The sequence below is a fragment of the Diabrotica virgifera genome, chromosome 4, assembly GCF_917563875.1.
Source record: "Diabrotica virgifera virgifera chromosome 4, PGI_DIABVI_V3a".
Classification (NCBI taxonomy): Eukaryota; Metazoa; Arthropoda; class Insecta; order Coleoptera; family Chrysomelidae; genus Diabrotica; species Diabrotica virgifera.
The window spans coordinates 163638764-163651655 of NC_065446.1; the positions used below are offsets into that span (position 1 = coordinate 163638764).

Consider the following 12892-nt stretch of genomic DNA (forward strand, 5'->3'; position numbering starts at 1 on the left):
CCGAACAAGCCCGTCGTGCCAGACCTGGTCGAAAGCCTTCTGCACATCCAGAAATGTGGCTATGGCGAATGAACCATCGTTGATGGTTTGAGTAACTTTGGTAGTGAAATCTATTAATGCATGTTTAGTAGATTTACCTGACTGGAATCCGTATTGGAATTTTGGTATGATATTGTGGTTTTCGAGAAAGTCATTGAGCCTCTCTTTTAGGATTAGCTCAAGAACTTTACCCAGAGTATTGATTAATGAAATTGGTCTATAGGATTCCACGTCGGTTGGGGGTTTGCCTTTTTTCAAAAGCATGATGGTGTTGGCCACCTTCCAAGGAGTAGGAAAGTGGCTGTTTTTGAGACATGCATTGAATATTTTAGTTAGAAGAGGAATGATACTCTCTGGAAGTTTTTTGAGGCACCTTCGGTTGATGCCATCAGGTCCGGGAGCGCTGTTTTTGCCGATTTGGCAAAAGCTCTCCGTTTCTCTGTTTGTGAGGGGGTCCATGATAGGATCATAGACTGGAATGTAGTGGTTGAGAGTAACATTTACAATGTATTCTGTGTTGAATTTAAATATGCGATCAAAGTTCGGGTTATCTGGAGTTTGAAAATTGTTTTGAAGCGAATTTCTGAATGCTTCGGCTTTCCCTTCTGGGGAATTGACTATGTGATTGTTGACCAACAGATGGGATGGTTGAGATAGTTTTTGTTTTGTTAGGACTTTGAATTTTTGCCAGAATTTACCTCCGTCTCTGTAGTCCAGTTTTGAGGTTAGTATCTTCCCACCGGCGAGCCGTTAGGACAGATATCTCCCTCTTTATCCTGGCACAGATCCGGTTGTACTCTGTTTTGATTAGTGGGTTTCTGTTGGCCTTGTATTGACGTAGAAGACGTCGTTTTTGTTGGATTTTGGCAATGATGTATTGTGGAAGTGCCGGTGATGTATAGGTTATTTGTTTGAGTGGAATTGCGTGCGTGATCGCCTCAGTGATGAGGTTCTCGATTTCGGTTGCACTGGTGTCGATACTATCGTTAGTGTCGAGTTCGCCTAACATAGGGAGATTTTGTGTGATGAAGTTTTGGAATTCAGTCCAGTTAGCGTGACGATAGTCTCTTATAGATCTTGGAGGGTTTGATTGTTTTGGAATTAGTATGTCGGTGTCGACAAGAAGAGGTAAGTGGTCTGACGTTATTGAATCGCCTATGTGGCATCTATCCCCGAACCGATCCAGAATGTTACTAGTAACTAGGATGTGGTCGACAATAGAGGCCCCATTGGCGTTCAAAAACGTGAATTCAGTGTTGGTGATTCTTGAAATGGGAAGGTCTAGTAGATAATCCGTGAGGCGGATGCCTTCTGGGTTTAAACGGTGATCACCAAACTGAGTGTGTCTACTAGGTCACCCATCAGCACGGCCTTGCTAAGCGTTGAAAAATACTCAAGCAAGTGCCTGCTGAGTGGCTGACCCGGGTGTTTGTAGTAAGAGACTATCGTGAGGGTTTCGTTATTGGGGATATGCACGTCAATTGCCAGGAAGTCCACATCAGGTGGACGAAAATTTTGTGGGAATGTGTGTGTGGTGTGCGGTATTCCGTGTTTCACGAGAATACCATTCCCACGTGAAACCTGACAGCGGCTTCGATGGATGATCGAATATCCTGCGAAGTGTGGATCGCTTTTCGACAGAGTATCTGTGAGTGCGAGGATCTGGATGTTGTGCTTCGACAGGATATTCTTGATGAGGGGTCTCTTTTTGGAGAGACCCTGACAGTTGACTGTGCCTAGGGTGAAATCCATAAAGGGAGGGTTTTAGTGGTTGGAGCGGAATGTCACCGTGACATTGTTCCCGTACCCGTGGACCACTGTCGAGTGGTCGTAGACTTGGCTAATTAGATTAGCCGTGATTGCAGCGATATGTTCGCGAAGTTCGGGCAACAGGTTCAGTAGCAGAGCAGTCTGAATTGACAGGATGTTTTTCGTTTCCGTTGGGAGTTCGAATGGAGGGAATGATCTTTCGATCGTTAGTGGCTGTATTTCGTGTTGGGCGGAGGGGATAGTGTGTCTTTGTGGACACTTGTTGGAGTATGCGGGGTGGTCGCCGCCGCAATTCGGGCATTTGGGTTCCTGCTGTTTGGTGCAGGCGCTGGATTTGTGGTTGCCGCCGCAGTGGGGGCAGACGAATGCTTTTTGAGGGCATTCGTCGATAGAGTGTCCGTTAATGCAGCATTTGCTGCAGTATTTTGGGGTGGGGATTGTAGGGTCGGAGCCATGTGGAAGTTCGGCATTGTAGATTTCGCCGTCGAGTGTTATGCCTCGGCTCAAAGCAGATGTGAATTTCTCCAAGGATTTGGTCACCACCTTGATCACCTTAGAGTCTTTGCCTGTTTTGTAGGCTTTGACTCTCCACAGTCTTTCGACTGGGAATTGTTGTTCGGTGAGCAAGTCGGTGACCTCCTGCTCAGAATAATCCACATCGATACCAGTAATGCAGAGGAGGTATGTGGGCTCTTTAGTGGAAGTATTTGCATTTCTGCTACGGCTGTGAACCGTAACCATGGTTTGGCCAGTTGCTGTGTGGATAGCTTTTTCTATCTCCCCTGCATTTATCGGATTGAAAAGTCGAAGGTGTGCAATGCCATGAGAGAGTACTTTACAAGAATGGATTTTGTTGGCTAAGAGAGTGGTGGCATTTATTTGCCGAAAGAAGGTGCGTTTGTTACACAGATCTTTTGGGAGATCTTTGATAAGATATTCGGACAGTGTAGGATCGTTTATGGCGTTTATGACATTTTGGTTTCTGGCTTGAGTTTTGGGGCGTGGATTGGCTGCGGCATTGGCATAAGACATTTGTCTTACTTGTCTTCTTTGGAAGACGAAATCGTTAGGTTCAGGATTGTTGGAAGCGCTGATGGATGCTTGTTGTTGAGAGGGTTGCTGTTGCGTGGGTTGTTGTTGAGATTGTTGGGGTGCTTGTTTAGACGGTTGGGTTGGAATTTTTGGTATAGCACCCTGCCTATTCCGAGTGCTCTGACGCTGAGGACCAGCCTGTGCTGGTGTTAAAGGCGGAAAATCGTGTGCATATCGCTGCAGAAGGGGGTTGGCGGCGTCGTCCCGCTCGATGCGGCGGTAGGCCTCGCGATACTTATCGCGGACGATTTGCATCTCCGCGCTAAGCGTCTCGAGGTCCAGCTCCGCCGTGACACGGTTGTAGCCTCTGGGTGGTGGTACAGTGCCTTCCTGTTGCAAGGAAGCGAACTGGTTGGCTGTAGTGGTGGCTGTATTGGTGGCTGTAGTGGTGGTAGTAGTGGTGGCAACGTTTGTCGAGGTCGTCGTCCGAGGACGAAGCGACCGGGTGGAACTGACGGACCTTACTGATGAAGGCATGACAATTGGGAGGATGCAAGTCTAGCGATCGGAGGGCACCTCAGCCTCAAGGTGTTCTGGGGGGTAAACCCCAGGGATAAAGGTGGCTTGTCCACCCCTCCGTGCTTTTCCGGCGTTAGACAGTGTCTATATCTACCTGATGGGTGCAATTTACCCTGCTGCTGGTGGGTCCCTCGTTGTAAGCCTTTTTCGCGGTTAGTTTGGCCCCCTTACTCGCACTTGTTCTTGGAGCCGTATGTGAACACTAGGTAGAGTTCGGGGCGAGCGAACTCGCTCGAGCCCAGGGCCAGAGTATTCCTCTGAAACCCCACAATCCGTCTACCTTTTTGGTTTACACGGCCAAGCGTCGTTGGTTTTTCACACTGAGTCCAAACTAATCGCTTAGGGCTAACCGCTTCTTCAGCACTTGGTGCTCTCAGGCTTCTCGCTGTTCGTCGGTAAGAGTGGGGTGTGCTAGCAGTGACCTTACTCTTCGACGACCGGATCGAGGGTACTAATTCTAATTTATTTATTTATCGTATGGCATAGATACAACAAGAACACATAATTTAAAAAAAAAGTATATAAAACACTACATGAAGTATCACAAACGAACATCTAATGTATTAATATACTGTAAAACATTTTCGGTCGCATTCAGGAACTCATCGAAAACTCCAGGGTATCGCCTTCGGGGGCATTCCTCAATAATGTGGCGGATGGTCTGCCGTTGCGCACCACAATCACACTCAGGAGTAAGGGCCTTTCCCCATCTATGCAAGCTGTCAGCACATCTACCGGTCCCTGTCCTTATTCTGTTCAGCGCCGTCCATGTATTGCGGGGCAGTTCAAAGCCTGGCGGTTTCTGATCGATACAGGCCATTTGGTGTGATTCCTGTGGTGAGTCGCTCTCCCATGGTCTTCTCCAAGCGTTGGTGAGGTCGAAATGTTCCTGATGTAGGGAGGTGGCCCTTAACAATGGGGGATATCTGGAGCGCAGTCTTTTCATTTCGATATCAAGCTTATCATGGTGGATGGGTAGTTGATGGTTAGCCTCGATTTTTCGATATTCTCTGAGAAGAGAATGACTTCTTCTTAGTTTAGGCGGTGGAATGTGACTCAGAATGGGAAGCCAATAGTTCGGTGTTGGTCGAATTGTACCTGAGATCATTCGCATTGTCTGGTTTAATTGGGTGTCAATGATCTTCGTGTGTTTGCTATTGAGCCATACCGGCGAAGCATATTCAGCCGCCGAGTATACGAGTCCGAGAGCGGATGATCTGAGTACGGAGGCTGAGGACCCCCATGTGGTGCCACATAGCTTTTGGATTATATTATTTCGCGTCTTCAGTTTTTCTGCCGTTCTTTGTAGGTGTTCCTTAAAACTTAAGGTTCTGTCAAGAGTCACTCCAAGATATTTTGGTGTTGAGTTATGAGCGAGTAGTCTGTTTTCAAAGTGAACGGAGAGTTTTTTGTTGGCTTGGGCATTATTAAGATGGAAACAGCACACTTCAGTTTTCGTTGCATTGGGCCGTAGCCTCCATTTGCGAAAATATTCACCCATAACAGCAAGGTCATCCGTCAGTATTGTCTCTGTAACATTCATGTTATTATGTCTTGCTGCAATGGCCCAATCGTCAGCGTACCCAAATTTCTGCGAAGTTGTCCTAGGTAGGTCCGCGATGTATAAATTAAAGAGTAAGGGTGCCAAAACAGATCCCTGTGGCAGTCCATTGCTGAGCTTCATTTGGACACTTCTTAAGTTGCCCATTGTGACGTGAAAAGGTCTGTCGGTGAGCATGCTATCAATGAGTTTGGTTACCTTTTGGCACGGGATGGCACGGATCAGTTTGCAGATTAGTCCTTGTCTCCAGACGGTGTCGTATGCAGCTGATAGGTCAATGAAAGCAACGGATGTTTTTTGCTTTCTTTGAAAACCTGCTTCGATATGTGTTGTTAGGGATAGGATCTGATCTGTGCAGCTGCGGTTAGGTCTGAACCCTGCTTGCTCAATAGGTATCACCCCCAATATGGTGTTACTAATTCTGTTGTGGATTAAGCGTTCCAACAGTTTATAGACACAGCTCAGCAGTGCAATCGGTCGGTAGTTTTGGGGTTGATCATTTGCTTTTCCTGGTTTCAATATGGCTATAATGGAGGCCTTTTTAAGGAAATGGGGGATTTCTCCTGATTTTAATATATCTGTGTAGAAATCAGCCAGCCATTTCCTAGCATATTTGCCACAATGGAGTAAAAATTCTGGATGTATTTTATCGGAGCCGGGTGCCTTTCCAGATTTAATTTCTGATATTGCTGAGGTAATTTCTTCTGGAGTAAACTCGTCAGAGTATTCAGATGTAGGCGGGCATGCAGACTTTAATATTTTTAGGTCTTGTTTTACTTTGGTGGTGTGGTCACGATCTCTAGGTGCCCTTGAGTTTGCTACAATGTGGGAGGCCACTCTGTTGGGAACTATTGGTACTTTGTCTCTAGTTGAGTGTCTGCTACTACCAAGTTTTCTAAGTAAGGACCACGCTTTTCTGCTTGATTTACTAAAGTCTAGTTTTTCCACAGTTTCCATCCATTTTTGCCATCTGGCTGCATCCAAACTGTGCAGCAGTTCGTCCGCAATTTCTCGGTCTTGGCTTTCGTTGTATTCTTGATACAATTTTTCGCATTTTTCATCCCATCCTGGGACATAATCTCTACGATATCCTCTGGGTATAGTTTTCTTCGCTGTAGATATAACTGCGCCAACAAACCTCATATAGTTTGTACGTGTTGGGGTTATCCATCCGAGACATTTGTCCAATCTCGCAGTAAAAGTCGCCCAGTCTGCTTTTTTAAAGTTCCACCTAGGTCGAGGGAAAGATGTTATTATTGGTATTTTGATGCCAACTTCTATTACAACTGGTCTATGTTGGCTATGTGGAAAATCTGGGAGCACTGTACGTGAAGCTGCCAGGGGTTGATTGTTTTCGTTTGTGGAGACAAAGGATAGGTCTGGGTTGTATTCTCGCCTCCAGGCTGCAGATCGAAAAGTTCCCCTATCTTTAGCGTCAAAGACTAAATACGTGCCAGCCCCTTCGCTCCAATTTATCAAAGCCTCGCCGTTTTGATCACTTTGTCTATACTTCCAGAGTTCGTGATGGCTGTTAAAATCTCCAACATACACTGAGGGGTGTGGGTGGGCGTGAATAACATGCGGAGGCCACAGGACTGCCGGTGGTTTATAAATATTGCTGACAGTAATTTCGCCAATTTGTATGGTAACCGTATGAATGTTATTTATGTCTGATGTAGAACATATGTGTGCATTTTCTATTTTGTTTCGTACATAGGTTGCTACTCCATAAGCTGGATGGTAAGTTGCACCCAGTAAATCGTAACCATGAATTCTTCCTCTAGCGAGAATTTGTTCCTCGTTTTCTACATGGGTTTCCTGAATTGCGACTACGTCGATATTATTTTCAATGAGTACCTTTTGAAGGTACTCACATTTACTTCTACTAATACCTTCTATATTTAAATGGCATATTCGGACGCTTGGTCCGAGTCGTTTTGTTGCTTGGTCCTGAGAAGGTCCCTTTAAGTTGTTGGTTGGAGGCATATCTTATTATTTTAATTATTTTAATGTGTTCCTTGCCAGGAGATCTAGAGATTCTAGATTGTCTGGCTGCCTATTGTGCTAGTTCATTTAGCATTACCCAGGGTGCACGTGTAGTATTCTACTACGGACGCGAACTAGCTTTACACCCCACTAATTCTAATAAGAGCGCGCTATTTATACGAATACAGAAATACCAGAAACGTTAAGAACGTTCCAGAAAAACGTAACCGCCCATCCCTAGTAATGGCCTTGGATCTATCCGGTTCGAATAACAGTCAACGCCGCGAAGCTTCTCGGTGAAATCTAAGAAATCTACGAGGTGTAATCTTTATGTGAGTTCGGTCAGAATTAACTCTTTCGCTACTAGCGAAATTTATAAATAGCGAATTTATCACTCTTTCTTTCTGCGTAATTTGACATAAATTCCATAACACTTGGCTGACCGATATCTTTCATCTCATGTTGGAGGACTCATGCTTCTTCCGTTTCATTTGAGCCAGCATATGATGCCAGACGATTTATGTGAATGACTTTGGCTTACCGTTTGGGAACTTCTTAATTCTGTATATTACATCATTTGTTTACTTCTTAACTTCATACGGACCTTCTCATTGTCTTTGTAGTTTAGGAGACAAGCCTCGACGACGCGACGTTCACAAGCCAGACAGGATCACCTATTTCGAAGCTTTCATTCTTGCATCGAGAATTATATTGATCTTTCATTCTGTCACTGGCTATCTGGAATGTTTTGTCGGGCAAGTTGATGAATGTTGTTCATTCGTAACTTCAGGTGGTTAACTATTATTCACCCGCAACATGTTCCTCGGAAGGTCTGCAGCCAAACTCTAGGTCGCAGGCCAAACGAACTTCACGACCCAACATCAGGCAGGTTGGTGTCTGACCTGTAGTTTCATTCACGGCCGAGCGATAGGCCTTGAGGAATAAATAATGTGCTGGTCGCATAGCACATAGGCCTCGGTCCATTTCGTAAAATAATCCATGGCTACCAGGATATATTTACTTTCAGCATCGGTTTCTGGAAATGGACGTGCAATGTCGATTACTACTCTTTCCATAGGACTACCAACGTTGTACTGTTTCATGGGTGCTCTCTTTTTACCAACTGGACCATTGCTAGATGCACACAGTTCACATTTCCGGCACCACCTTCTTACATCATCTTTACAGTTCACCCAATAGAACCGTTCTCGAACCTTTTGTAGAGTCTTCGTAATACCAAAGTTGTAGCTAATTGGATACTTGTTCTGAAAAGGTGTGGGGTTGGGAACACTTAGATGGAAGGGGGTCTGGAGAAAATGAAGAGATATATCCGAAAGCTATTTGCGGACGGCTACTCGATGTTTTGGTTGTAGAGCATGGATATCGTAGGTTCGTTTAAGAGGTTAGGGATTAGGAAATACTAACTACTATCACCAATTGAAATAAGATCACTTACACAGATATGCAGATGTCGCTAGGCACCTACTCCATAACATCAGTTGCAGTGTGAGGACTAACTCTCGGAAGATTGTCACTTGTGGCAGAGAACAGCAAAAATATGCCTCTCTGATGATGCCTCTAATAAGAGGGGAAAATCGTCGATTTAGAGTGCTGATTTGCGTTTTCTGTACTAAGTGAAAATTAAGACAGTTTTGCCTTCGCATTGCAACTGAATAAAAATGGTATACATTTTTATTTTTCTATTAGTATTACTCCTATAGAGTAACTAGGTCCATTTTCCGTTGGAATTTACCAAGCTGTGTAGACGGGGTTGTAAATTGCAACTTTTAGAATTCCCTCTTGTCGTCATTGCAGCATCCATCTGGCTTGCAATTTTTAGAACCCATGGAGGTGTTATCAGGAAAATCGTCCAATAAGTTTTTCAATTAAATATCTTTTAAAAATATTTTTATTAGGTTGAAAAACTTTCAATAAATGACTAGTTGACTTTCAATAAATGATAGTTGACTTTCAATAAATTTATTGTATTATTAAGGATTTGACGTAACAGAAGTATAGCATTTATATTAAGAGCATACAGTAGCGATCAACAGGTAGCAACAAACGCGGTCCAAGATTTCGGCTGTAATTTTGAATATTTTGTTGAGATATTTGGCACACATATTCGTAATGTAATAATGAATGGCGGTACAGGGCCCAATTTGAGAAATAGGTTAGTGGAAATTACTCTATAACTAAATAAAATATTGCAAAAAGGAGCCTGTACCGCCATTAAGAAGAACAAAAAAAATACGCTTTCTTCAAATAAACTTTTTTATCCCATGCCTAGATTTTGTGTCACATTGGATCTACTAAAAATCTATTTTTTATAACAAGAAATCGAATGTGACTGACTCAGCAACATTTCGCGCCTATGAGTATAAAAATTATTGTTTTTGATAGTATAAATGTCACTGTTAGTATCGAATTACCGACGCACTGTTACCTCACTGTTGAAAGTTCGCAGAACTTTTGAAAAACAAAAATATTGATGACGCACTACTGTTTACTCTTAAAGCAAAATGGATATTCATCTAACGAAAAAAAGGTTAGTCACAAAATTCTTGACTAGACCTCGTAGTACGTATTGGGAAATACCAACTGTCAACTAGTAACTATATCAATTGCCAAATATCACTCCAAAAATCTGTTTAAAAGTTTAAATAAAAATCTAGTATGACTAACTCACAATTTTATCTTTACAATTCTTTGTATGGTTGAGGATGAAAGCAAATAAAAAAAATACTTTGTTCTATGTTTATATTACCCTAATATATCCTATATCTAAGTTATAAAAATTTACTTTAATAGTTGATCCAGACTTAATAATAATTATGTCACAATTCCTTAACAGTCGAAAATATTCATCTTTTTCGCATCAAAACATTTGTACACCAAAACAAGGCCATAAACAAGATGGCTCCTAGAATTACTTCAAATTTTTACCAACATCGGGAAAATGCTAACCAAATTAACGGGGAATGCTATTGAATCTCAAACCAAGAGATCCAGGCCAAAAAAGCATTACAATCTCAAACCATTCATCACCATACCATCAAATACCATATTCGCCGGCACGACGCTATTACATAAATTATCTGCGCCACATTATATTATATCATCAGAATTGGTTATTAAAGCCTTCACACTGCATTTGGACAGGACACAAACTACTTAACTCACATCACAAAAGATTATTTTTCATATATCCCCAATTACATGGGTTTTCTTCTGTGTGTAAAAAAATGCCGGTTCAGAGCTTACGAACTCGATGCTAGTCAGTCAACCATCTTAGAGAGAATTGCTCTTGCCACTCTTGCCAGGCGAAACTGCGCGCCACCCTGACACATCTTGTAAACACTCAGCCAATCGCTAATACTTACACTTTTCAGCGCGGCCTTTTGAACCTCACCAATAACAGACAAAAACGGATGTGATGTCACAGAACTTGCTAGACTGATATTCTTCCATACAAAGTTATTTCATATTGAAAAATATGGTGCAATACAAGGGGCGGGTTTTAGAATATTTATGAGAGATTTGACTTAACGAAAAATGAATTTAAAAAATAGATATGTTAGAAAAGGGTCGTAAAAACATAATGTAGGTTTAAAAAATTATATTTTCGCTGGTTTTTTAAATGATACAAAGTGTCCAGATTAAGTTGCAGAAGATCGAGAAGCCTTCGCAATGGTGATCGCCAACGTCGGATAATTCTGATATGGCACGTGAAGAAGACAAAGTGTCCACCTGATGCACCGCCACGCAACTGACGCAATACCTGTGACACTATACTTTTAGGTACAATCAACTGAAGCTTAGATTCTGTACCATCATGGTTATTAAAGGTTCTGTACAGAAGATCATCTTTTAGTACCAGGCAACTCCATTGGCTCCAGTTGACCTTAACTTCTGGACTACATGCACTAATGTTTTGCCAACTAAGCCCCTCACCTCGACGCATCCAATCCAACACTCTTTTTACACATGGATCATCTTCTTGGGAGTCTTGTAACTATTAGGGCTGCTATTGCTCATTAACGGCGGTGGTTCGTCTCACGGGGCAAAATCATTCCTCTAATTTGGCACAGTGATCACAATTTGCACTACATGGTCGTTTTGAAAGGGCATCAGTATTTGAATAAACTCTTCTAGCCGTGTGTTCGATTTCGTAATCATATTCTTGTAATCGTTCTAATCATCTTGCCATCTGGCCCTCTAGATTACGGAATTGTACGAGCCATTTTAGAGCAGCGTTCGAAGAAGGAAGTTTCTGCCATACAAGTATTTTTAATTGCTGCAATCTTTTCAGGGTCATCTGTTACACCATTACTTGATACAATACGTCCCAAGTACTTAACTTCTCGTCGAAACATATGACATTTCTTCGGACTTAACTTCAAGTTCGCTGCTCTCAATCGTTGAGAGACTTCTACTAGATTCTTGGCATGTTCATCGAAGGACCTTCCAACCACAATTACTTCATCCAAGTAAACCAGGCATGTTTTTTTATAAAATTGTCTCCATTAATCTTTCAAATGTGGCAGAAGCATTACATATACCAAAAGGCATAGCCGCAAACTGCCAAAGCCCTGATCCTATCGAAAATGCGGATTTCTCCCGATCGGCTGACTCCATGTCTACTTGCCAATATCCACTCTTTATATCGAGTGTGGAGACCCAACGAAAACCGGAGAGAGTATCCAATGTATCGTCTCTCGATGGTTCTTCTTTCACTACAGGATCTAAAACTACTGCATTAACTAGTGGTTGCATTTTCGTGTTGGTTTGATCACACTCTCTAATTCTTTGATCTTCTCTTCTAACATTTCTTTACTGTCGTCTACACTTTTCGGTGTCTTATCGAATGTTCTAGAAACTTCTTAATTTCTCGTTGTTCTGTCTACAAATTTCTTTAATTACTTGAGAAGTCTCGTGAAATCTTTTAGCAACATTTTCGAATTTCTTGTCGCTTTTTCTAGAAGTTTCATCGATTTTTTGAGAAGTCTTGTCATATCTTTTAGCAACATTTTTGAACTTCTCGTCGCTTTTTCTAGAAGTTTCTTCAATTTTCTTTAGTATTGCTTCTTGCGCTGACTAGAATTAGAATGTCTCAGGACCATCTCCATTCTTTTTCAGAACATCTCCGAGTCGTCCTTGTAGGATTTTCTTGGACCCACTGACATCTTCCTCGCGTTCTTCGAGTTGTTCGCGCAACTGTTTTACGGAATGTCGTACTAGCAGCATCTTTGGTGCAGCTATTGACCACAAAGTTTATTGATTTTGGCAGCTGTGTGTTATAGATAAATTACGTTAAAATATACATAATATAATCACTGTTTTTTTTTTCATATCTATTTTTTATCCATTATCAATAATTGCATCTATATATTCCAGATCGAACAAATACGAAGAGCAAACAAATTGTGGACATCCGATAGTTTATTTTTAAGAGAATTTTTATTAATCCCCAGCGAAGAACCTTCTAGCTCGAACATTAGTCAAGAACAACCACAGGCCTTGTCTCAATCGACTGTCACTTCTCCATGCAGCTCTAGTTTCGATGAGGAGGACATCGATGGGTTCCTAAATAAAATAGACGCAGCAATAGCATCCAACAAGCAGGGTGTCGAAAAAACTACAAGAAACAGCGAGTAAGTAACAATAAGATTTAGTTTTAGAAAATTACCCGTAGGTAATAAGAAATTATTAATTTATTCTGCTGAAAGTAGGGGATCATTGAATGCTAAATTTGCAGTTACTAAAGCGTCATGAGGACCTATTGACTGTGAAGATTAGGTCCCAAATCCAAAAAAGTTAAGTTTTCCATTTTCAAAAATTGTTTTTTGCAGGAATCCAAATGTGCAATAAAAAATGGGGGATCCTATTTGGGATTTTAAAGTAACCCCCACCTCACTCCCGTGG

The 12892-nt window shown here is 42.1% G+C and overlaps 1 protein-coding gene across 2 annotated transcripts in view; it reads left to right on the plus strand.

Moving 5' to 3' along the window:
* LOC114335316 (lysM and putative peptidoglycan-binding domain-containing protein 2) overlaps positions 1-12892 on the plus strand; it is a 50913-nt gene that overhangs the window by 9533 nt on the left and 28488 nt on the right. For both annotated transcript variants that reach the window (XM_028285539.2, XM_028285538.2), the window contains exon 2: positions 12365-12621. In XM_028285539.2, the coding sequence (XP_028141340.1) occupies positions 12365-12621 (257 nt within the window). The remainder of the gene's footprint in view (positions 1-12364; positions 12622-12892) is intronic.